At 56.8% G+C, this 26,281-nt stretch overlaps 1 protein-coding gene across 1 annotated transcript in view; it reads right to left on the bottom strand.

The window, feature by feature from the left end:
* Window positions 1-26,281, bottom strand: part of FAM20C (FAM20C golgi associated secretory pathway kinase) — a 45,410-nt gene that overhangs the window by 5,508 nt on the left and 13,621 nt on the right. Inside the window, exons 4-5 of the mRNA XM_032394128.1 lie at window positions 5,985-6,077; window positions 5,133-5,248 (exon numbers count right to left, since the gene is read on the bottom strand). Of these exons, the coding sequence (XP_032250019.1) occupies window positions 5,133-5,248; window positions 5,985-6,077 (209 nt within the window). The remainder of the gene's footprint in view (window positions 1-5,132; window positions 5,249-5,984; window positions 6,078-26,281) is intronic.

Raw genomic sequence — 26,281 nt, 5'->3', positions numbered from 1 at the left:
GGTCATTTTGTTACCAAAAAAAGATGGTGAATTTTATGGTATGTGACTCAAATCTACACGAGTCATTTAATAAAGCATGTGTCTCCTGCGGCCCAGTTTGCTGATCTGTTGCTGGAGGCCCCAGCTAGTTTTCCCTTGCTGGTCCGGGATGCGATGGCACTTGTGTGTGTATTTACCGATGGAGTTCATGTTCTCGTGTTCAGTTAACTTTGTGTGTCTGCGTATGTAGGGTTATGGCAGTCAGAACGGCAGGCACCAGGCACAGGCCCCTTCCCAACTGTGCAAATGGCCAGTTTCCCAGACGAGGGGTCTCCTGACCACGCAGTCTCCGTGTCTGGTGAGCAGCCATCTGGAGGACATGGGAAGGCGGCCCAGGGGCTCCCACCATCTGGAGGACACGGGAAGGCGGTCCAGGGGCTCCCACCATGCTGCCTGAGCACAGCAAGTCCCCACTTAGATCACCTGCCTCTCTCCCTCCCTGGACCTCGTGATCCCAGAGCCAGCGCTGGAGGACAATCCGGGAAAAGATTCGTCTGTGATCTCGCCTGTGTGTTGACCCAGTTCGTCAGCATCCCACTGATGCACAATATAGCCTCAACCGAGGTGGCAGCTCCACTTTCAGGATGAAAATCTTTATCTGATCCTGTTGGCTGGAGCCCCGGGCTTTGCAGTCTCAGAGCCGAAGCTGGCTTGAGATGGATTCGTGCTCAGAGAGAAGGGCATGTTGTGAGTGCACAGCGTTTTCCTCATGGGAGATCCAAATCTGGTTTCTAAAAGAATAGCCAGAGTGGGGCCCAGAAAGCTTCCCAGGGGTGCAACCTTGGTACGGCGCTTCACCTCCTCGTGCCTCAGTGTCCCACCTGAATGAGGGCCCCAGCAGCACCTTCTCATGGGCTGAGTGTTAAACAAGGTGACCAGGTCGAGTCAGATGTCTGGCAGCGAGTCAGGGGCCAGTGCAGGGAGTGGCCATGAGCTCAACCCTGCGCTTGGGCAGGAGTGGGCGAGGGGGAAGAAGGAGCGCCAGCCCTTTTCCATCTCAGTGAGGACAATCGAGGTAGTCAGTGGGGGAAAACCTGCCTTCCCTCACACCCCGGGGCCACCTCCTCCAACACCTGAGACCTCGGGGGGAGACGGGCTGAGGAAGGACCCAGTCTCTGTGGAGCCGGCAAGCATGTGACTCTGCACAAGGACCCTCCGCCTATGAGGAGCCTTTCAGGTATCTGCCTGGCAGGAAGCTGAGTCCCAAAGAACAGGACGCTCGCTGTCTTTGTCCAACCTGGATGGCTCTGAAGGGTGGGTGGCCGTCAGGTGGGGCTGGAATGCTGGGGAGCCACCATCACTCAGGAGTGGCCCGAAGACTCCCAGGCCCAGCCTGGGACCCCCTCTAACCCTCCACGTGCATTTAAACTGGACGCTGTGTCCACAGTGTGTGGGCAGAGTGTCCGGGCCCACCCAGCCACCCCAGCCCATGTGGCAGGAAAAAGAGCCACTTTAAAGATGTGGGTGGGGGCTGAGTGGCTGGGAGGGGGCAGGAGGGGGTTCCCAGAGCTGCTCACGTTCCGTGTCTAGTCGTTTATGCAGGTGGGCTCCCCTTGCGGAAACCCACGGAAGTGTGCACCTTTCAGGACAGATGAGACGTGCCCATAGAAATTTACTGAAACAGTACAAGGACTTCGGTGGGGCTCAGCACAGCTGGGTTCTGGCCCAGCCTGCCTCCGCACTGCTGTGTGGCGGGGGGCACTTAGCTGCTCTCCTGAGAGTGAGCTCCACATCCTGACGCCGTTCTCTGTATTGCCTGGGGCCTGCCCCTCCCACACAGAAAGACCGCAGCTTGCGTGAGCTCGGCCAGCCTCCCAGGGCACCAGTCCTCCCACCAGTGCTGGCCCCGGGCTGGTCTGGGCAGGAGGGCCGTCTCCACCTCGCACACGCCCCTCCAGCTCCTGGCTGGCGCCAAGCTCCCCACCGGCTGCTGGGACTTTCCCCTTTTATGACTGACCCCAGACAGAACCACTCAGGCTTCTGGAGGTGGAAGGGATGTCCGCCGTGCGCCTGGCTCTCGAGCAAAGCTCGGCATCTGCAGCAACGTTGCAAGTGGATGGTTCTAGAAGTGCAGGCAAAGCAAAAAGGCTGCAAATGAGTCTGAACAGACTTTGTTTTCTAGAATGGGGTCAAAGGGGGCTCCTGCCACCCGGTTGCTTTAGAGAAAACCACACATCTCTAAGGGCTTTCGGGAAGAGATCCAGCTGACAGAGTGGGGCTGCGTGTCAGAGTTGCAGGTGCAGCTGAGAAGGCCATCAGGAGCCGGGCACCGGGAACGGGGGTCCAGCCGTCTGAGTGGTGTGGCACAAGATTCCGGCAATCGTGGCGCCAAATTCAGGCATCACCGCGATCTCCACGGGGCACCCGGGAACACGCCAGGGTGGCCGAAAACTCCAGTGCACGGAAGGAACGCTATACCACCAAAGTGGGACAGACACGTGTCTTAACCTGCTTAGACTAGTAACCGACTCCGTCTTTCGTTTATAAAAAGGAATCCACGAGCCTTCGCCCACCACCTGTGGGACATCAGTCATGGGGTTCTGGACGCTGGTGGCTGCATGGCCCCTTCTCTGAGAGCCCCCAGCAAGGCTGCCATGTGTCCCGGCGACACCTCCAGACCCAGGAGCGGGCTCCTGAGGGGAGGCCCCTTTGCACCAAGAAAGCGAAACAGAAACTTCTTGATTTGTTTGTTTTTCTTGACACTTCAAACCCCAGCTCCTTTCCCTAATTTCGGGCAAGTTACCAAGTCCCCTCTGTCTGGGGCCCATCAACAGACGACTGGATGAGCAAACCGCAGTGTGTCCATCCAGAGCAACAGGACTCTGATCTAAACAGCAACACGCTGGACACCACACGACCGCACGGATGAATCTCAGGACAGTGCTGTCGAGCGCCAGAAGACAGACAGACAGAAGCACACACCGTGTACCACCCCCACTTGTGCAAAACTATAGAAAAAGCAAAGTAAGCCTCAGAGACAGAGAACAGATTGTGTCGTCGTGGGGGAGACAGGGCAGGATGGGACCGGGGAGGACGGACCAGTCCACGGTTTCTCTGCTTATCAAAACTCGGGGGACTTTGCACTTGGATACTATTTACAGCATGTCAATCACACCTCAATAGAATCACTTAAAAACGGGGATGAGGAAACCATCTGCCCCCACACTCCTGCCTAAGAATCAAACGAGGACCCCCATCGCAGGTACACAGCGGTGCCTGGCACAGCAGACACTCAGTAACGCTCATGTCCCTTTGCTCAGATCCTTCCCGCCGTGCAACGGGCGCCCCCCGTGTGAGACCTCCCTGCAGGCCCCACTGGAGGGTCTGGGGGCTGCCCACACGGGAACGGGCTCGTTTCTGCCTGAGGGGACGTTATCCAGCCTGAGGGGCCACACGCACGATGTGCTCTCAGCAGCGACAGTGTCTCTGCCGACCCTACGCCAGTGTCTCTGTGGGTTCTGTGAGCCTCAGAACTAGTCCAGGACAGAAATGGAGAGCGTCCACCTAACGTGGAAGGACACTGGCAACTGATAAACTGGGTGGTGGGTGTGGGGGCACAGGCACATTTTATCTTAATTTTTGAACACTGAACAACATCACCAGAAATGCTGCAATAAAAACTGCAGAACCAATTGACAAGGAGCGGCCACACAGCCTGGGTGCCCTGTGGGTGTGGCCCAGCCTGGCCTCCGAGGGGTGGCCGGGGAGGCTGCAGGTGCAGGTGCTGGGGGCACCCAGGCTGAGGACAAGAGACCCCGGAGGCCCTGACGGGCAGAGGTGGAGGAGGAGCTCGATGTCTCAGGGGGATTCAGGCAGAGAGCTCAAGAACCCAAGGTTGGGGAGGCAGGTTTCCAGCCTTGGAGAAGAAGGACCTCTCCAGAAGTTCAGGCTGTGCAAACAGGAGCCAGTGAGCTCCCCATCACTGGGGGCGTGCAACCTGCAGCTGCGGACCAGCTTAGACGAGGCTGACCGAGAAGCCCTCAAAGACCCCTCCCCTTTGGTTTCTGGTCATGGGCTGGACACGCTGCGGGCACAGGGAGTCGGGGCACATCCCTCCTGCCTCTTGGGGGATTTCTGTCCTACTTTCCTGTGAAAGTAGAAGCCAGGTCCAGGGGATCTCCAGATGCAGTCAATCAAGGGCCTTGTGTGGGTTCTACGTTCATGAACTAACAGAGATGGGCACACGGTGTGGCCATGCATTCCAGCAGACAGGCCCTCACCACTGGGAGGGTCTCTACCCTGGGGTGGGTCCACGCTCATCCCTGCACTCCACTGCTCAGGCATCGCTGGGACACGCCCAAGACCTGCATATAAGGGACAAAATCCCTGTGAGGGAGAAGGTGTTCCCCACGCTCAGGCCGAGCAAGCCTGGTGGCAGCTCAGCACAGGGCCTGGCTCAAGGGAGGTACCCACAGGGACGGACAGACGGACAGACAGGCGATCATGGAGCCTTGAACACCAGAGCTCAAAGCACCTGGGGCAGGTGGTACGGTCGGTGTGACTTACAGTTTGTCTGCACTTGAGATTAGGGATATGAAGTCCTAAAGGTTTTCATGGACATCAGCACCTCTCTCTCGACAGCACAGGGCACACTCAGGCCCCCATGCCGAACACTGAGGACCAGGTGGGGCCGCCGCTCCACTCGCACTCCAGCTGCAGAGCTGAGGAAGGGGAGGCGGCCCGGTCCCTGTCACTACGTGAGGGTCTTGCTGGGGTGTTTCTTAATCCGGGAAAGTTCAGGGAACAGAGGTTTCTCCAGCCGGACCTCCTGGAGGAGACTCTCCAGAGAGGCTGGGAGTTTCCAAAAATGAAGTCATTTTGCCTTTTAAAACAAACAAATGGTAGATAAAAAACCTGTATGCCCAGACCAGGGGATCGAGTCAATGATGATAACATGGCCATTCCTGGCACCCTTTTAAAATTACGATGCAGATGCACCCAATGTGGAGTGGGCACCCCGCCTCTGGTCAAGCAGTGGGCTGGATTATACAAGAATTCTTTCCAGTTTCTCTCTTCTATTTTGGAAAGGTAAGCAGGCTTGTGGTGACTGTGTGTGAGAAGCCTGGAGAGGGGGCCTCCCAGGTGCAGGTTACCTGGGGAGATGAAGAAAGTCCTCCACAGCTTCTTGTCCCTCGTCACATCCCGGATCTCCTTCGTCATGTTGACCATCCTGCCGGCCACGGGGGGGACCCGGCGGAAGTCCAGGATCCTGGCGGGAAAGTGACAGGGAAAGGGTCTAACCTCTGTACCCTGGCCCGCTCCAGGCTGGCGTGGAATGAATACCTCTCTCTCTGCGTTCTGAGGTGGGGTCCTCCACCCCCTGGATTCTGGGAACTGACCCCAGAGCCAGGCCTGTGACTGCCCCTGGAGGGCACAAAGCTCTGGGTGAGCAGGGGGGCTGCTGAGAGGCTCACCCACACGGTCACCTATTACCACCTGCCCAGCTCCCCAGCAGCAAGGGACCGTGCGGAGACCACAAAGGAATTCACATTCTGCCTGGCAGAGCTGTCCCAGAAGATGGGTGATGGGGGAGCAGGTGTGGAGACGTGTGTCCCTCGGTCTCACCACGGCCCCAGAGTTTACATCCTGAAACACTCTGCATTAAAATTCCCAGCCCTCATACTCCTTCCCTATCTTCTTTTCCGTTATTCCCAATGGGTCACGTCCACCCTGGTCACTAGCTGCTGTGGAGGATCTCCTGTCTGGCACCGTCCTAGGTGTGGGGCCCACAGCAGGGCATGTCTGTCTGGGTTATAACATCGCCAGGGCGAACACCACCTCTGTGCTGCAGAGGAATGGTTACCAGCCTGGGCTGTGGGCTCACCATGCCTCAGTTTCCCCTCTTCTGTACAATGGAGCTAACGACAGGACCCCCTCGGCTGCGTGTTGGGGGGAGAGCTCACCCATACGGCGCTCAGACCTAGGGTGCAGACAGGAGGGCTCACCTGTCCAGGTGGAAGGCAGCGATCTCTGCGTTGTGCCTCTCATAGTCAGAGAAATAAAAGAAGTCAGGGGGTGTCTCCTGCTCCCTTGTTTGCCTAGAGAAAAGGGGATGAAACAAAGGGTTTATCACTGTCAAAACCCTCCGGTGAAAGGGTGCTGGTGGGTTGTACTGGCCGGCAAAAACAGGCTGTCAAACTTCCAAGACTGTTGAGAGCCAGTTGTTAAAGTCATCCTTGAAAATCAGCTTATATAAACATACAACTACATAAGTTACATTTAAAAAGCAATAAACATTTAATTCTCATCACTTCCCGCTTATTTTATGGCATCCTACTGTTTGCTCCTGAGGCTGCTGACACCTCTTGCCTCTGCAGTGGCAAACAGCATATATCATGAGGTGATGCGTGTCCCCAACGCCACCTTTAATGACCTCATGCTGAGAGCTTGAAATGGGCCAGTGAGGAAGTATTTGCACCACAGAATGGGCAAACTCTTCCAGTCAGGCTTTTCCCTCACAAAGGAGCTGGCTACTAAACACTGATCAGCCCACCACCAACCAGGTCCATAACACCAGCCAAACAGGTTTTCCAGAAGGGCGGATGGCAAAAGGCAGCCCCTTGCCCGAGCCCAGGGAGTGTGGATGATGGAGGTGCCGGGGGCAGCAATCACCCTACACAGAACGAGATGACTTCCCTGGGGCATGAGCTGGGGACCAAGTTCAGGCTACACAACTGTCCCTCAGCCTGTTCTCAGCCATCTACCAGTCCACCTGCCCAGACAGGTTCCCCCTGCAAGATGCGAGAGAGTCTGGGAAGCTTTCTTGGGGCCACAGGTGGGACATTTTCCAGTGTCCATCAGGGCACCCACCAGTTAGGACTGCCTACACCCAATCCAGGACTACTGCCACCAGAGACCTCCTGGCCCCTCTTCTGCTCTGCCCTCCTCTCTCTCTCTCACCCCTGCTGCCTCCACCAAACCTCTCCTAGACCCAGCACCCAGGACACTTCCACCTCTGCACCTTTGCTTGTGCTACGCTCTCCACCTGTACTTGCTTCCTCCATCCTTCCCAAGATTGGCCTCAGCCCCCATGGGCTTTCCCTGGCAACCTGGCAAGCCTTCCTTGGCATTAGCCTTCTGCTGAGGAACTTGGTACTGCTACATTAGACCACTGTTTGCAGGGCCTGGGGGCAGGAGTGTCGAGCCAAGTGCCTGCTTTAGAACAGGTGTTCAATAAACAAATGAACTGATGGAGGAAGGACAGGGAATGGGTGCAAATTGGTCCACAGCCTTGAGCTCTTCCCACCCTCATTTCCTCAATTTCTACCATCATCACCATCATCACCATCACCTCCATCACCATCATCAGCACCACCTCCACCATCATCATCATCACCACCATCACCGTCATCACCATCATCATCACCACCACCACCATCATCGTCATCACCATCACCATCATCATCACCATCACCACCATCGCCATCATCACCATCACCATCACCTCCATCACCATCATCACCATCACCACCATCACCATCATCACCATCACCACCATCATCATCACCATCACCATCATCATCACCACCATCACCACCATCATCATCATCACCATCACCACCATCACCACCATCACCATCATCACCATAATCATCACCATCACCACCATCATCACCACCATTATCACCATGTGCATTGGCTTTATCTGTGATGTTACCTAATGAGCTTTTCTATTTGCCAACTCTTTGGCTTTTGTTCCCTTCTCCCTCACTCTAGCCCACCCCTCTGATCAGGTCACACATCTGGAAAGCAGGTGGCTCTGAGCCCTGCTACTCCGGGAAGGGCCAAACCGCTTCCTGGAAGCTCTGTGACCAGGTTCCAGAACAGTTCCTGGTTCCCTTACATCTCCCACCTCAGGGCTTTCCAGTGACCTCTGTCCTCTAGCTGTTCACACAATAGGGCAGCTCTTTCCTCCACCCCGAGGCCATATACAGGCCTTCTGCTTGGCTGTCTCAGCTTCCAAATGCCCCTCCCCAGAATGACCCTGGAAGTGCAGAGAAGTGGTGATGAGGTGCTTTTTGTCTGTGTGCTCAGTGACTATCTTCACTCCTGAGAGGCTCTGAGGTGCTCCTGGGACCTCTGTGTTCTTTGGGCTGTCCTCAAGATGTGTGACATGCCTGTGAGTGGTTTCAAGGCTCCTATAGGCTGTGAACAACTTGGGGAAGGGGCCCCACTTAACCTGTCCTGATAAGGGTGGAGCTGGGAACTCAGGAAACACCCAAAGGGGAGGGGGTCATGTGGGTGGGAAGGTGGGCTCCAGTGTGGGCCTCCCCACTCATTTGTTTTAGACAGAGTGCCTGTGGGCCGGAGTGAAGGTGCCTAGGTCAGCGCTGTGCAGACCTGGCTCCCCAAGGCCAGTGGGCAGGGCTGAGTGAGCTGGACCTCTGGACCCTCAGCTTCCCCAGCTGTAGAATGGGGACAGTTCTGCGCTCTGGGTGTGGCCAGCTGACCCCAGGTCCTGTCATCAGAGTGGTCAGGACTCACACACACAAGTGCGGAGCTTGAAGTAGGAAGAATGGCTAGAAGAGGCCCAGGACTAACCGGTAAGGGTGCTCAGGAAGGACGAGGCTGGCTCCCTGCTGCTCTTCCTGCTGAAGGTCTGTGCCCAAGTCAACAAGGGAACAAGGGTAGTGGAAGTCTTCCAGCTGTGCACCACCAGTGACAGAGGGAGTAGCGCAGGGTCCACCTGGCCAGCCACCCACCTGCATGGTGTGGTGACATGACACGAACCACTAGCTTAACTCCCGCAGGGTGTCCTGACCAGCCCATCCACGCCTGAGTGGAGCACTCAGGGGGCCTGACAGCTGGGGGTACTCACTGCAGGGGGTATGTGGGCTCTTCTCAGGGCGGGGCTGCAGAGCAGGGGACAACACGGGGGTGTCTGTGTGGGGAGCAGGGCAGCGCGGGGGGGCTGGGAAGAGACAGGACGTGGTTGGTCCCCTCTGTGGGGAGGTCGGCTTGCTTCCTGCCACATCCTGGGTGGCGCTGGAGAGCAGCAGGTGCCGCTGTTGACCCAGCCGTTTGAGGAAAACAATTTGGAAAAGTACTGAGCTCACTGCACCCAGCGGGAGACTGAACTCAGTTGAACCCAGTCACCTGGCAGCCTCCCCTTCCTCCAGGTGTCCTGGAGGAAGCTGGGCCCAGCTGCGGAGGGCAGGTGAAGGGCGTGGTCTGCCCGGGGCTCTGGGCTTCTTCCTGGGGTGTGGGGCATGGAAATGTGGAAAGAAGATGCTATCAGACACTCTGGGGTTGGCTCGGCACCCAGAGCCTGTGCCTGCCCTGATGAGGGGTGGGGAGACCGGGCGGCTGGGGACGAGTGTTTCCTGGAACACTGTGTACCTGGGAGCACAGCGCCAGCAAGTCGAGGTCCTCTCCTGAGGACTGAGAGGGCCAGGGGACGGGTGGCAGCCCTTCCCAGGGGCACAGGGACAGGAGGAGCCTCCTAGTCTGGCCACACACCCCCCGGGGGTCACTGCCCCCACACAGGGAGCATTCAGAGCCTGGGAGCCCCACCCCGACGGCCTCTGAGGTCTGAGCGAGCCCCACCTGGCCTCGGGAAGGCCTGAGCAGCGGGGAAATGGAAAAGTGTACGCTCACTTTCCTCAGAAAACAGCAGCTGAGGAATCAGGCACAAACCATAGGCAAGGACATGGTTTCAGGGAAAGGCTTCGGCGGCAGCGACTGAGGGTCAGAGCAGGCAGACGGGCAGAGCATGGTGAATTCAGGAGGCCTGGATCCCGGGGAAGGTTTTGGTCCTGCTCTCTAGGAAGGCACCAAAACCTCACAGATAACCGCACTGGGCCCCACAGGCCACGAGAAAGCAGGCAGTGGAGGGCAGCCCCCAGGGGTACGCTGAGCACCCCACCACCCTTAAGCCCAGGCCTGCTAAACCCTGGCAAGGGGCTGCTCAGGACCAGTTCTTGGGGCCTCCCTCACTTCCACATTCCCTCTCTCCCTCCTTTCCAGAGCTGACCACACCCAAACCCCCTTCCTTTAGAGCAACTTCGCTTCGCTGGGAAGGAAGCACAATAAGAGCTGATGATGCATTTTTATACTTAAGTGAGAATGACTACCGTATTGAACTCTCCTAGGAAATCTATGGTCTGAACTTCCTTAAAGCGCAAAAGGAACTTTGCGGATGTGATTAAGTCAGGGATCTTGAGATGGGGAAATTATCCTGTATCGTCTGGGGTGGGGGGTAATGTCATCCCAAGGGTCCTTATAAGAAGGAAGCAGAGGGAGATCTAACAGGTGAAGAACCACAGTGGTGGCTTCGAAGAGAGAGGTTCTGGGAGAGAATCTGTTTCCTCGCCTCCTCCAGCTTCTAGAGGCAGGCTGCCTTCCTCTGCAAGGAAGTACATGGTCTCCCAGAGCCTCCGGCAGGGACAGAGCCTGCAGGTCCCTTTCGGATTGCTGACCTCCCAAACGGCAGGAGGACACGTTCATGTTGCTCTACGCCACTAACTTTGTGGTGGTGTGCCGCAGCAGCACAGGGAACTCGTCTAGAACCTTTGGCAACCCCAAAGCAGCAGGGAGGACACAGTGATTTAGCACCCTTGGAACGGTTATGAAATCTGGTCTATTTCCACAGATCTGGTCATGCCATCACTGCTACATTTATGAGACTTTGAAGAACTGACGCAGAACATTTTGAAAGAAGGTTTTCGCAGAAGCCAAAGAGAGGCAGAACCCTGTAAGTACCATGGGAGTCCCTCCAGGCTCCGATCCTTGTCCCCATTTTAGTGACAAGGAAGTCTGAGGTCGGCAAAGGGGAAAAGGCATGTGCAGAATCACACAGCTAGAAATGGGTTCTTTCTTCAGGGTCCCCCAAGGTCTGGGTTCTAGGACTGCCCCAGGGCCCCGGAGACGGGTCAGGTGCCAGGCCCCTTGGGGACTCAGGGAGGCTGTGTGCAGGCTTATCCGTCTGGCTGCAGGAACAGTCCCCGAGTCCCCAGAGAGGTGCTGGCTCCCAGCAGCTGTGATTTCCCCACCCGAACTGGCCCTCAACACAGTGAGACCCCTCCCTTCCTCCTTTACAAGCATGTCCCCCCACCCCCACCCAGTTCCCACTGTCACTATTAACATCTCTATGTTCTTTACGTTGTGGGAAAACAGAAAACTTGTGCTTGGTTAAAAATAGAGGAAATTGGCAGCTTTTTACTGAAGCCTGTGGGGGAAGAAAAGCCAACAGTATGCAGCTCTTACTATGAGCTAAGCAGTGTATGTGGATTCACTCCCCGCACCTCCATGACAGCCTGTGAGGTGTCCCCGTCCACAGCCAGATCGGAGCCAGTCAGAGGGGTCTCAGCTTGCACGTGGAAGGCCTGATTCAGGGCTGTGCATGTGGGTCCACGGCCCTGCTTCCGCCTCACGGTGCCCCAGAAAGGCTCTGACATGGGAGGCGGGGTGGGGGGTGGGCTGGGCCCCATTCTCTCCACTGACACCTGAAGAAAACAGCTGCAGCCCTGACCCCCACCCTCTGCAGGCTGGCTGGGGGCAGGTGCGCCCACAGCTCCCTCGAAGGAGCAGTGTGGCAGGTGAGGCGGCTCAGGGCTGACGCCTCTGGGAGCAGCAAGGACCCGTGGTCCTCTCCCTGCTGCGGCAGCCGCCGCCATGCTGCCAGGCTTACGGAGAGGGAAGAGGCATGCAGTCCCACGTGGGGGAGCCAAACACCTGCCCGGTCAGTGGGCTCCACATGGCAGGCATGGGGATGAGGCCGATCGAACGCAGAGCCAGAACAGAACCTACAGCAAATTGTCAGGTCAGACTCTGGAGGAGGGGCAATTGTGGGGCTGCTCGGGGCACAGACAGCTGTCACACAGCCGTTTTGGGCGTTCTAGTCAGAGCTAAGGGCCCCCTGAGATCCCTGAGTGCAGATGGGAAACAGGCCCAGAGAGGAGGGCCACACACAAACCTTCTGTGCATCAGGGAAAAGCACTGCAGGACAGAAGCAGAGAGAAGAGAACACTTGGGAGGAGCTGCCAGGAAGCCCATCTGCAGATGTCCCTGCGTGCAAAACCCAGAGGGAGACACAGGTGTCCATGTTGGTGCACACGGCAGGCTGCCAGGGCTCCCATGTGCCGGGCCCCCTGCTCACCAGGGCTCCCCACCAACACCTGCACCAGCTGAGGACATACAGTGTGGCTCCCTGGATGACCCCCGCCCCAGGAACTTCTGCCTAAGGGGATCCCATCCAGGGCATGTCCATAAGCACCTCCCACCAGTGTCTGCTACTTGATCACCATGAACAATGCTCCTCATGCCACCCCTGCTCATCCTGAGGGCACCCCACTGCACTCCAACGGACCCCATTATCACGATGCGCCCCCCCCCCCCGCTGCCACCCAAATCCCACTTCTCACCATCTGTCTGTTGTGCCACGAATGGGCAGAACTTGGCAGGGCCTGTGTGTTGATGCCCAGGCCCTTTGCACTTAACTGTTGTCCCTGGAATGCTCTGGCCCTCGACCATCTTTTCTAAAGAACAGACTCAGCCCCACTCACAGGCGGAGGCAGGAGGTAGCCAACCACAGGCGGTGGGACAAATCAGCCTGTCACCTGACCACCTAAGTAGCTTCATCGGGGCGGTCCCATCACCGTCTCTGGTTTCTCTGCTTCCCTCCTATAAGGACACGGGAGGCAGCATTCAGGCCCCAGCTGGCTAATCCAGGTGCCCGGGACCAGGGTCTGATATCCTGGGGACCCTGTTTCCCATTTCCAGGGATAACCTCAGGGAGGCAAAACACCAGATAAGGTGAATGCTTTCCCTTTCCTCCTGAACACACAGCAGATCCCTGACTCACCAAATGAAGGCACAGAAGCAAAAATTAGCCTTTCTATCGTGGATAATTTTCCCATCACTCACACAGCAGAAAACAACCACCTTGTCATTAAAGAGATATATTAAGCTGTTTAATATCAGGTTTTCGGCTGGCAGATGTTCTAGAAGGGGAGAGAAGGGCCTCTCCCTGGCAGCTACTTCAGCATGACCTTTCAGCCCTTAAGGCCCACTGAGTATTTCCTGCTAATTCCAGCCCCATGTGGGTGCGGGGGATCTGTTTGTTTGGTAAAACATGCTCGTTATATTCCAAACCTCTGGCACCTGTTCATCTGTCCAGGCTCTCTGGGCCTGACCCGTGTTGTCTGAGCTGCCGAAGCCTCTGTGGGGCTCTGCGGCTGCAGAGGGGGCACGGCCATCACCGCGTCAGTGCCCGCCGGGCCCATCCGTGCTCACCACACCTGCGGCGCGTGCACGCCAGAGAAACTTCAAGAGTGAGGGCAACAGAAAGGCCCGGACGAGTGGGGAGGCCCCAGTAGACTCGTCATGGGTCTGGGAGACCCTGCATAATGTGCGCCGAGCAGAAGACGCACTCACATGCGCTCGGCCCCAGAAAGCACGCCTGTTCCACAAGAATCTAGAGGTGTGATGGTTACGACAAGAACTTCTAGTCCAGTCGTGAAGACAGGAGGGTGCTCTGGCCCTGAGGGACCTGGCGGGGAGGACACCCTGGGAGGTGCCGTGGGAGCAGGGCTCGGTCACCCGGCTCTGGTCTTGTCTGTACGTGAGACACCTGGCCGAGTGCCCAGTTCGAGGAGGTGGCCGAGGGAGGGACCTGCACATTCACAGGACTTTAACCTGTTGAGATGGCCACCCAGGCCGTGACCATGCCCTCAGCCGACACTGCCTGAGTTGGGGTGCTGTCCGGCAGGGTCCAAGCCGGTCTTGGTGGAGGACGTGGCAGCAGGCGGGCAGCTCTGGCGAAGGCCTTGGCTCTGGCGAGTGGTGGCCAGCGCATCCTGCTTCTGGTGGGATGTGTTCATTTCCGTGGCTCACACCAGCTTTGGAAACTGCTGCCCGCCACTGAGAGCCGGCGGGGTGCAGCCGCCGTGAACACTGTCCCTGCCATTCTCTCAGGGCCCTCCACGGTGCTGGCGCCGCGGCCGTGCAGGACAGGGGAGGTGGCCTCCAGCCCAGGGACACAGACCTGGCCTGTTGGTTGCCATGCTGAGCCATGACGCTGGCCCCAGGTGGCCGCCTCTAGAGTGCCACAGACTCTCGGGGCTCCCTGACCTGGGGAGGGGGCCTGAGCCCTCGCAGAGCCAGCCCCTGGCAGAGACCTTGGCATCGTGCAGGCTGGGGAGTTTTCTGAGCTTGGCTGCTGAGCCCTCCTGTCCAGAAGCCATGGGGCGGGAGACACGAAGCCAAGACAGGGCCCAGGGCGGGGCTGCCTACCAACCTGTTTTCTGGTTTTGGCAAAATTTCTCTGATGGCCGCGGGCCTCATAACAGCCACGGCTGGTGGACGGGTTTTCCTCCTGGCATCGTGTCACTGAAGCACACACCTGCATGTGCTCCTGAAGGCGACACTGTGAGCCTCGGCCACCAGGGCTTCAGCCTTGCCGCCATGCAGGTGACCACGGGGAGCCTCCAGACCCGCGGCTCCTGCCCTCCCACAGGTCCTTCAAGGTGAGCCACACAAGAGAAGTCACACATCGGTTTGTTTGGGTGGAAAAATGGCCAATATAGTGAAAACCAATTTAAAAGTGATTCAAAGTGGGGTGCCTGGGTGGCTCAAACTCTTGATTTCGGCTCAGGTTGTGATCTCAGGGTCATGGGATCGAGGCCTGTGTTGGGCTTCCTGCTCAGCAGGGAGTCTGCTTGGGATTCCCTCTGCCCCTCTCCCTCTGTGCTCGCAAGTGCACATGTGTGCGCTCTCTCAAATAAATAAATCTTTACCATAAAAAGTGATTCAAAGATGTGTAACTGTAAAGAAAGCCTGAAGTTATTTCCATTTAAAAATACTTGCAATGACTTAGACTTGATTTCAAAAGTAAAGGGGGAAAACAATTCGTTTGAAAGTTTGAGATCCACTGTGTTTCAAATACCCTTCTGCCAGTTCATCCAGCATTCATGGGGATGAGTAAGGAACGACATTAGATGGGGACAGATGCATCTTCTCCAGCAGCTCTGAAAACACAGCTGTGCACGTCTTTGTGTTTTTAAGGCCCTGTGGTTCACCGTTTTTTAACAGGTGATAACAAGATGAGATGGCACCATGTTCCCGATCCACTAAACCGTGGATTGACCATTCAGCACCAAAGTGACTGCTCTGATGTAGTTTTTCCTCCAGTCAGAAAAACAAACTCATCCAGAGGGTGGGGGCATTCCAGCTCATTCTCCAGGCTTGTTTAAGGAGATCTTCAGTCTGCAAAACTCCCTTTTGGCATGTAAGAAACAGCCAGACTTGAGAGAAGTCCCTGACTTCCATTTGCTTCCGCAGCACAAGGAAAATGAAAATTGTATTTTCCTTCCCTCCTTTTAATCTTCCCTCTCTTTCAAGACAATTAGAATGATGGCCCACACACTGGCAGACACCCCAGAGACCACGATAACCAGAGAAAAACACAAAAAGACACCCTTGATATTGCTGTTTGGGAGAACATTTTTGGAAAAAATGACTTGCCTTTAAACAAAGGGGATCACCTTTGCCAGAAGCCGCCAGGGACACAGGTGCCGTAGTGAGCCGGGCGGCTGGCCCGAAAGCGGGGGAGATGGGTCCAGCCTGGCCGCTCTGAGCACAGACTTCAGCTTCCGCATCTGTACCGCGGGGGCAAAGCAGGTGCAGGTGAAGAACCACGCTCTCTGAAGGGTTTATGACATTTTTACCATTTATTTGTTTTCTTGCCAGGTTCTCTGCATCTGCTTTGGAATTGTTAATCATTTCCTTTCCTTTTTATTTTGTTAAGCAAAGGAATTCCCAGCTGCCAAGTGAGAGCAGGAGAGGGTGGTTAACTTCTGTGGGCGGTCTTGGCTGACGGTAAATCGACGGGGTGCTTGGGGAAGCTGGAGTGACCTCAGCTGCTTTGGGACCATGGAGAGTGTGAGCCGGCGTGAGCGCCCATGCTGAGCCACGCAGGACCACACACAGAGCCACGGAGCAACACTCCCTTGGGGCCACGGTGCCGGTGTCATGCAGCTCTGCAGTTGTATGCCCATGGGCAGCGATCCCTGCGCTGAGACTCTGGGTCCCCCTCTGTGGACGCAGTGCGGAGGCAGTCCCCCTCACGTGTTCGTCGGAGCAGCTCCCGGGGCTTACGGCCTCCTGTAAGGACGTGCCGCCTTCTCCAAGTGGGCAGCGCCAAGCTGTCTTTCCCATGGGCTCTGCTGGCCAGGGGCAGAGCAGGTCCCTGTGTCCTCAAAGTTGTGTGTGGGGACACCAGGATCCCAGGGGAAAAGCTTGCAGTGGACCCCAGGGCTCAAAGCCGGGGTTGCTGAGGGAGGAGACCCTTCTCCAAGGCCCCATATGGTGCTCCTGGCCACAGCCCCCTGCAGATCGAGAGCCCCACTCTGTCCCCAAGTCTGCTTCTCCTGTTGTCTCTTCTCAAGCTTATTAAATCCAACGCGTTCTTGGTGCGGTGGAACTCGGGGTGGACAGCTGTCTTTCGATGGTGCCGCCAGGCAGACGTGGGCTTCTCTGGGCCGCTGGAGCCCCAGCTGCTTGGCCTCCTCTGGGCTGCATGTCTTTGAGAGTCTCTCGAAAGTCTGCTTCTGGTTACTTATTTGTTTTTTAATTAATAAGGTCCATGTTTTTTCTGACTCTAACCCATGAAGCTGGAGACAGCCCAAGCGCCCTGCAGCTGAGGGCCTACAGGGTAAACGGCCGTATGCAGTGTGGCATCTGCTCATCACCCCCAGAAACGGGAAGCACGCAAGCTGAGTGCTCCACAGACACACACAGAGGCTCCCTGTGGGATGCGGCACAGCAGTGGAAGAGCCCCCACGTGCTCTGACCCTGCCTGCAGGTCGCTCAAGGGACCTGTCCACACCCCACGTCAGGGATCTCCACCTGCCCCGGATCCGGAGCACCAGACCTCTGCACCTCGGGATGCTGTGTGTGCACTGGCCCACAGTGGCCAGGACAGTCTGCTAGGGTCCTGCTCCTTGGAGCGGGGACCACGTGTGGCCCATCTGGTGACCCAGACACCAGGAGCTGCTCTGAGCCCTCAGGAGCTCCATGCACCCCTCACCGGTGGGCTGTGCACATTAAACCCCATCATCAGATTCTTCATCCATTCATTCATTCATTCACTCGTGTGCCTACTACATGACTAGGGTTGCAGCGACAGGGCTGGGGAAAACTAACACCTGAGGCATGCCCCATGGAGCTCATGGTCTAGAGGAGAGCAGACAACAGGTAAAGCTCCGATCCCTGTCACCGTAACTGTGTGTGTTTGTGCCTGTGTGCATGTGGGGGGCGTACTTGGAAGGACTGAACACTCAGTGGGCACCTCCTGACAACGAGGTGCTTGCTAGTTTTTACCCCCCGAATGCTGGACCCCTCAGTGTCAAACTGGTGCCTGTCTGGATGGGAGCCTGGTTGCTGCTCCAATAGGAGCCATGGCCCACAGGGACCTAAGCCAACAACCAGCTTCAGGCCAGAGAGAAGCTGGTCCCATACCCTCTGAACCTTGACTGGTGGGACGAGTGCTAGTCTTGGCCTCCCATGTGCCCGTGCACACACATACATGCACTCGTGCACACACGCTCTTGCACTGGGCTGCTCTCCATCCCTTGGATGCCCACCCTAGGGCCCCCTCCACTCACCCCTCTGCGGCCAGCTGGAGAGACCCCTGCTTGGAGCCAGGCCCCAGGGTCTCAGAGCCTCCTGCAGGGTGGAGCGTCCGTAGAAACCTGACTGGTCTCCGTCTGGCACTCAGGCCCCTGGGGGTTCGAGCCATTCCCCAGTGGCCGTCTGTTCCCTGCACCTGCTCCCTGCACCGGGGCAATCAGGCCATTTTTCTAGGGTTTCCGGGACTCAGGGCCCTGGTGGGAGGCTGACGGTGTCAGCAGGCTGCTCTGAGATGTCCAGCAGTGCTAGGTTGCCCGGAACCTTGGCCTCTGTCCCCCCTCACTACCAGCACCCTGGACCTGGCCTACCCTGTCCTCACAGGGACATCCTCTACACCTCTGCGCCTCCTGCCCATTGCCCACACTGGCCTGAGAGCTTCCTTAGAAGCACATCGATGGCAGCCACGGCCCGCATCACTGCACAGCTCCCCTGAAGTCCCGCCACGGCCCCCAAGGGCCCGCACAGCCATCCTGTAGGCTCCCCCACACACTCTAGGGTCCAGCCACCCTGAATCGTCCTTCCCCAGTGCCTCTCTTGGCCGACCCCTTCTCATCTGTTGAAGCCCAGATCACGAGATCTGCCCCCTCCTCAGCCTGGCTGAGGAGGCTGCTGCTTGCTGTCTCCCTTGCTTCGTCAGGGCCGGGCCGCTGTGAGTGCATCTGCTCACCATCCGTGGGCTCTTCTCCTGTCCCCGGCTGTGGCACTCAGGGAGCCCCACAGGAAATGAGCTGACCGCCCTAAAATCTTGCTTTCTTGTCCGGGTGTTCTTGAGGTTGCCCTGCGGGAATGCCATACTTCTCCACAGGGTAAAAGCCCCCCTTGGCTCCTGTTACAGGGACGGCAGCGGAGCTGGCCCGTTTGGGGTCCTCACCCATCCCGTCCTTCCCCAGCCTTAGACGGGACCACAGGTAGACCATCGCTGGAACGTTCTGCCCTAGACCTTCCCATGTCTGGTTCTCACCTTGCTGTTCGGACCTCAGCGTACATGCCACCTTCTGACACGTGGCCGGGAGCAGTGTCTGCGTGTAGTAGGTGCTTTCCCAGTACCTGGGGGAGGAATCTGCCAGCACCAGTGGAGAGGCCTGTCACTAAAGCATCTCTGCTGTGTTGCTCAGATGTACCCTCTGAAATGTTATGCGTCTACTGACTCCTCCCCAGAAGTTAAGCTCCCTGCCAGGCTGGGCCTTATTCCTCTTGTCCAGTGGCCTGCAGTTGGCACCAAGGAGTTAGTCTGGAGACTGTGCCAGGCCAGTGGGATGCAGGAGAACGATGAACTCATCACTGGGCCTTAGAAAAGCTCAGCGCAGCAGCAGCAGCAGGGACATGGGGTTCCGGCAGCTTCTTGTTGAGTGGGTCAAGTCTGACCAAGGATGCTGGCCTGGCTCCCTATGGGGGAGGATGCTGGAGCTCCTGGAAGCCAGTCAGAATGAGGGTGGAAAGCGGGCTTGGAGATGGGCCCGAGCTGAGCATGGACACAAAGGGGTCCTTGTTCACCTCTGGTCAGGCCCAGGCCTCTGCTGGCTCCACACCCAGTGACTGGCTATTGGGCAATCAGTTTGCCTTTGGGGCCTGGGTCAGGGTACCAGTGGAGACAAAACATGAATTATTTACCAGCAGAATGACAAATCCTTGAAACTCCTGACTGCTCGCTCACTGGTTCTCAAAATCTTTTTATTTCCCTAAGCCTTAGTATGTAGGGCATGTGCCTAGAACTCCTCCTGTGCCCAGGAAGAACTCCTATTCACCCTGCCAGACCCAGCTCAAAGGTCTTCTTCAAGGTTGTTTGGCAGGCAAGGCTCCTTCTTTCCTGCCCTCCCACCTTGTATGGCCTCGACATGTGGTCTTGCCTGGGTCTGTGCCCAGGTCCGTCACCCCTGGGAACTGTTTCAGCTCTGTACCGGGCGCCCAGCACAATGAGCACAGGACAGGACAAGACCACAGGTTCTCATATGATCAGCGAATCCTTCTTAGGATCATCTCTTTTCAGAGCCTCACTTGGTGCCCACCCTCAGGCCTCTGGGATCCGAATATGTTCAATGCCAGCAGGGTCTCAGCTGCCTACCAGAGCCCTCCTGGTTCACTTCTGGGCCTCGGGACAGCAGTGTTCATGGAGGAAGACGGCCCCCCAAGCAGGGTGCCTGTCTGGGAGTCAAGCCCCTAGTGGGACATGGCTCATGCTGGAGGCCTGAAGGTCAATGGTTGGTTAGTGGTCTCCAGCGCATGGCCCCCCGCATGGCCCCAGCACCCCCGGGAAAGTCAATGCTAAGTTCCAGAGTCTCCCAGCTGAACCTGCTTGCCCCACGAGGGACGCACCAGCCCCACGTCCCCTTGGGCCCTCAGCTCGTTGGGGAGGCACCTGGCTTGCAGCCCAGAGCAGTGCCTGGGTCACGGGGAGGGGGCCCTGCTCTCCCCATGGTACACACTCTGCCTGATGGACCACACTTGGTCAGTGCACGAGGGAGGCTGGGGTTTCTGCATTTAGAAATACCGTCTCAGCCTGCACATTTTTCTACAGCTGCCTCTGTGTGTGCATCTCAGCTGCTAGGAATTCCTGGGCCCCAAACAGCTGTTTGCAGATGGTTTCTCTCTCTCTCTCTCTCTCTCACACACACACACGTTTTTGTTCTTTGCAAGAGGAAACAAATGCAGATGGCCAGTTCGCAGGTTCTGCAGCATGCACAGAACATGAGGCTGAGCTGCAGCCTGGCCACTGGGCCAACGCTTGGGCTGGCGGAAAACAGGGAAATCAAGGCAGACGGGACATGCTGGGCTGGAGGCCCTGCCCCACGCACCATCAACACAGCTGAACAGCAGACAGGAGACAAATCCGAGTATGGAGGCCTCTTCACCATGTGTGGTGCCTCTGGAAATCCGCAGGCTGAGAGGCACCCCCATCGGCAGGTGCCTCCCTGCAGACACCCGGGTCCCAGCAAGGTGGACTCCAGGACTCCCAAGATGGCCCTTCCTCAGCCTGATGCTGCCTGAAGGACCAAGACCTGGCGTCCAAGGCACTGGACTGGAGCCCTGACTGGCTGCCCACTCTCTGTTGATACTTAAACCCTCTGGATCCTCAGTTTCTTCTTCCCTGAAGGAGAGTTGGCAATAAAAATAAAGTCTACTCGTGTGGTTGGAAAGGTCAGATGACTTGGTGCAAGCCACGTAACCATCAACTCCCCCCGTCACCTGCTCCGGAGCTGGCCAGAGCAGAGACTGAAAACCCAAAACACAAAGACGAGGAAATGGCCTTCTTGAGGGCAAGTCAAAACTCAGCATGGCAGCCTTGGACACACATTCTTTCTGCAGCCATGTGAAGACAAAGGGAAGGGGGAAGAGAAGCACATGGTGGGAGACGTGGGGCCCACTCCCCGACGGGGACAATCGCCACTGGCGCGTGTCCGCACCGCATGGAGATTTGCGGACACAGGTGGCCTCGACGCCATCCAGCGGTTCTCCCAGACCCAGCAGCCTGGAGCAGGGCAGCAGGGAGCCTCCTGCCCACCGAGGCAAGGGGACCTTGGGATCAGCACATTCACCACCCGTGACCTCTCCAGGCTGCGTGGGCAGCCTCTCCCCTGCCTGTGAGGACCCTGTGCAGCCAGCCCCCCGGCAAGCACGGGCTTCAGCATCGAGCCCAGGTACCAGGCTCCGTCCTGGGAACCTCACCCCGGGCTGCTGAGTACAGACCACCGAATGGCCTTTGGACAGCTCTCGCAGGACCTACTGCTGCCAATGACCACCCCACCCTGTGACCAAACACTTTGCTCTGGGTATATCCCACTTCCCGAAGTACAAGAATGGTCACAGCAGCTTTATCAATAATACCCCCAAACTGGAAACAACCTGCATGCCCATCAACAGGAGAGGGGGCAGATGAATTGGGATGCTTCACACAACGGAACACGACTTGAACCACAGCTAGTGGCGTCTTGCAGACGCAGCTCTGAGCACAAGGCGCCTGGCATGGAAAAGAGCAGAGGTTTCCACGCACAAAAGAACAAGGTCGGGCTGTCTGTGTGCAGGAATTGGATTTTAGCAATACTTAGGATATTTGCTCTTGACCTCATCTCATCTCTCAACACACAGAGAAGGAGGTTGGGGGGTTGGAGGGTGAACTGATGAAGAGCCTTCAGTACCTTTGTCAACCCCAGTGCTGAGAAGAGGTGTTGGTGAACATGGAGACCTTGTCTTACCTGGGGGCTCTAACGGGTTGAACTGTGCCCCCAAAGGTACGTCCGAGTCCTAGCCCTGGTCCCCGTGAACGTGAGCTTACTCGGAAGCAGGGACTCTGCAGGTGTGATGGTTAAGGGGAGGTCACGCTGGAGCGGGGTGGTGTCCTCACAGAAGAGGGGAGCGTGGACATGCACGCAGGGAGGAGGCCACGCGGCCACGGAGGCAAAGGTTGGGGTGACACAGTCACCAGCCCAGCATCGCCACCAGGAGCTGGACGAGGCAGGAGGGACCCTCCCCCGGAGCCCTCAGAGCGAGCGTGGCCCTGACCCTGAGCTCACGCTTCTGCCCCACAACTGAGAATAAATTTCTGTTGCTTCAGGCTGCCCAGTTTGTGCTGCTTTGTTACGGCCCGGGACACTCATGCAGGTGTAGAATGCAACTGTTATTATCAGCTGCGGAATTAAGAAAGTAACTACGTTTGAACAGTATCGGGACGCTTGTGGTCCTGCGCCCTGCACGCCTGCCTTGAGCTCTGAGCGGAACACATGGCAGCCGGGCCGCACCGAGGTCAGTTATCTGCACGGCCCGCCTCCTGACAGCCAGTGACCTTGGGTGACCTTGGTGCCCTCGGGCATGTCCCCGACCACCCTGAGCTTTGGTCCGCTCCTCCCTGATGAGGTCCGTGGGGTAACAGCGGCCCCCTTAGGGTGTCTGAGATACCCTTGTGCTGGGCTTGGTGCAGGGCTCCGATTCCGCAGCCATGGCCTCAACCCTGGCCACCCTCAGGCCAGCCCTAGGGAGCTTCCCTTGGAAGACCTTCTGTCTTCCCCCTAGATCTCCCTAAGCCTCGGATGACAGTCATTAAGCCAGATTCAAAATGACCCATCTCACACTTTGTTGAGCCTGACCTGTGGGATTTTTCTCGTTTTCCTCTTTTTTTTTCCAAGCAAGGCTAGACCTGTAGGGCACCCGCAATCATAACCATCAGTATCGTCATTCTTGTTGCTGAAGTTGGTTTTCCCTGAAAAGCTACCATGTGGTCAGGATATTTCCCCTTCCTCACAGCCTCTGGACACTTTCAATCCCAAACCCCACACGGCACAGGAGGAGTTTCAGCCCCTGGCGTCTGCTTCACTGTTGCCCCTCCAACGCTGAGGGGCCGCTCGGCAGTGCTGGTTATGACAGGACCCTCACACCGGCCTCACCGGGCGCTGGGTGACCCCAGCAGAAGCGCATCTGTACTCCGTTTCTGGCCTGCCTTAGCCACACCAAATACTCATCTTCCCTGTGATATTTGCAAGTCAAAACCCCAAACCCCGGAGTGCCCAGAAATCATTGTAGATAGAGCCCAAATTAACGCTGGGGAGGAAACTGCAGGTCACTCCCTGGGTCTCCCACCAAACAAACCTACCACTCAGCTCATGCTGGGCATCAACTCCCTTTCCTCCCAAGAAAGAGAGGGACTCTTGGTGTCATGGAATCCAGCCTCTGACTGCATAAGGAAACCGAGGCCCAGAGAAGACAAGGGGGTCTGAGCATCACAGGGCAAGAAAGCGGCAGGCGGCCCTCGATACAGGCCCGTCCTCTCCTCAAGGCTCCAGGCTGCCACTTGTCCCCCCGCCCCCAGGTAGAACCCTTAAGTCACCCTAACCCTGAGTCCATACCGTCACCTCTCATCTGACACCCAATAAAGCTCTCCCCTCGCTCCCCACCTGCAGCCCTCTGCCAGCAGCAGGGGTGGCCTTTCGAGCTGGCTGACGCTCCCTGAAGGGAGTCCAACATTCACCTCCTTTTATCCCTCGGGTCCCCTGGCCTGGAGTGATGGGACCTCATCCTCAGGCCTCAGCTGGAGGTCCCTTCTGAGAAGCTCTCCAGCTGCCCACCAGGCACTAGCCGGCCCTGGTCATACTCAAAGGTGAGTGTAGCTGCTCACGTGCCCATGTCTACCACTGTCTGCCCACCCCCTCGTTCGCTCTGTGCACACAGAGAGAGCGCCAACGGTGAGTGCGGCCCCTGCTCCCGGGGCCGCAGTCCTGAGGCAACACACACGGCTCTCGGTCCCACCTGAGCAGCAAGAGAGCAGGGTCTGCAGAGGCACGAGACCAGGCCCAGGGGCTCCGTGAGCATTTGTGGGATGGCTGTGAATGTTTCTGCCGGGAGGTGGTCACAGCTGCTATCCTGGGCCTGCCTGGAAGGCCGCTTTTCAAGAAGCAAGCTGAAACTTGTTGCAAAGAGCCCATACTCTTTGGTATGTCCAACCAACTCCACCCCACGTTGCTAGACCACCAGCTCCTCATGGCTGCCTTCGAGGAACTTGGGGCCTGTGGCCATGCCAGGCCTGCCGGCTCTGTGGGTACAACAGCACTTGCAAACTTTGGCCACACACATCACCTGCACTGGACACCCTCAAAATAAAAAACTCATGCTTCAAAGGACCCCACGTATATGATGAGGGTCTTGTGTGCAAAATGCATAAAGAACTCTTACAACTACTAACAAAAAGACAACCCAACTAAAAAATGGCAGATCTGAAGAGGCATTTCTCTGAAGAAGATACACAAATGGCCAAGAAGGACATCAAAAGTTACTCAACATCATTAGTGATTAGAAAAATGCAGGTCAAAACCACAAGGAGACACCACTTCACACCCGCAGGGGGCCCAGAATCAAACAGGTGCGGGCCAGGGATGTAAGTGGTGCAGCCCCTGTGGAAAACAGTCTGGCAGCCCCTCAAACAGTTAAGTTCAGTTATTACCAGATTCCAGCAATTCCAGTCCTAGGTATAGACCCAAAAGAAATGTAAACACATGTCGACCCAAAAACCTGTACATGAATGTTCATTGCAGCATTATTCATAACAGCCCCGGAGTGGAGATAACCCCAGCGCCCATTAACTGGTGGAAGTATAAATAACGTATGGCCTATCCACACCATGCAATATCACCTGGCAGTAAAAAGGAGTGGAGCGCTGAACACCTGCCACAACGTGGATGAACCCAGAGTACGTGATGTTCAGTGAAAGAGGCGAGTTACAAAGAACATATATCATAGCGTATTTATATGAAATTCCAGAGTGGGTAAATCCATAGAGACAGAAGATGGCTTGGTGGTGGTCCAGGCCTAGAGCGTGGTCCAGGGGGAATTGGAGAGTGATGGCAACATTGGACAGGGCCCTTTCTGGAGACCCCAAAAGGCTGTCACATGGGTGGTGGTGATGGATGTGCACTTCTGTGAATATAGTAAAAGCTACTGAGTCGTAGGCTTTAAGTGGGTGAACTGTAGGATATGTGAATTACATCTTGATGAAGCTGTTAGAGATTTTTCTTACTTTAACCCTAAAGCAAGAATGTCCAGAAACTTGCGGACTAATGTGCTAGGCATATGTTTTCCAGTGACTTTTAAAAATATCTAACCATTAAACTTCAAGGAGTCACCCCCACTGCACACAAATCGCACTCAGCAGGTCCCACAGGCTTCAACCCCTCATCTCACTGGCCATTCCTCTTCTAGAACCTCTGAACTTCTATCCTTCAAGATCTTGGAGGAAAAGTACTACCATCTAACTAATTCAGAATCTTCTACTGACAACTTACAAAGCTATTAGGAGGTCATAGAAAAAAGTTTTTCTTAAAAAGAACTATTAATCATGGATTTTAATTTTTTAATGCTATGGTCACAAACCACAGCTGCTTTCATATTCAGACCACAGGCACCGGGGGATGGGAATGGCGCGTGCAGCCTCCTCATGTCCTGGGCCCGGGCCCCGGGGTCCTCAGGGGAGTGAAAGCTGCTGGCCACAGGACCCCAATCAATATCAGACTCAGGACATGGTCAGCAGAGGGTGCCAAGGAATGCCTGGATCCAGTCCAGCAGAAGCTGCAAGAGGGACAACAGGGACAGCCTGTAAACCCCCAAGGTGTGTCCACTCTGCCCAGTGGGGGTCGGCTGCCCAGGAACACGCTGCACGCTGGAGCCTGGCTGACCTCAGGACACCGACCATGGCCCTGGCTCTGGCAGTCTAGCTGGCAGGCCATGAGCATGTGCTTGCCCTTTCTGGCCTCAGTCTCCCCAGCTGCCTAGAGATTCTCAGCCCTGGAGAGGCAGGGCCAGGCATTCGTCCTGCTATAAAGGGGCTGGGGACGGAGAGTTCAGGAGAGAAGTGAGCCTTCCAGGGACCCAGGAGCTTGGCTGTCCCACCGTGCCAGATCTGTGCACTCAGCTGCTCCCATGACCACGGGTGGTGCCCCCACCGTGGCTGCTGAAGCCGGCCCGGCCGGGGCGGTGGCTGGTGGGGGGAGGCTGGGTAGAGGTGAAGGGGGAGAGGCCGGGGCAGGGGGGGGGGGGGGGGGAAGCAGGCACCCTGGACTTTGGGCTCAAACTTGGGCAATCTCCGCTACTTCCCTGAGCCCTGGCTTCCTCATCTTTATGTGGCAGAACCGCAGCA

This window comes from Phoca vitulina, unplaced genomic scaffold (assembly GCF_004348235.1).
Source record: "Phoca vitulina isolate PV1807 unplaced genomic scaffold, GSC_HSeal_1.0 scaffold79, whole genome shotgun sequence".
NCBI classification, from domain to species: Eukaryota; Metazoa; Chordata; class Mammalia; order Carnivora; family Phocidae; genus Phoca; species Phoca vitulina.
The sequence above is the reverse complement of the archived record's forward strand: the minus strand, read 5'-3'. Positions and strand labels throughout refer to the sequence as shown.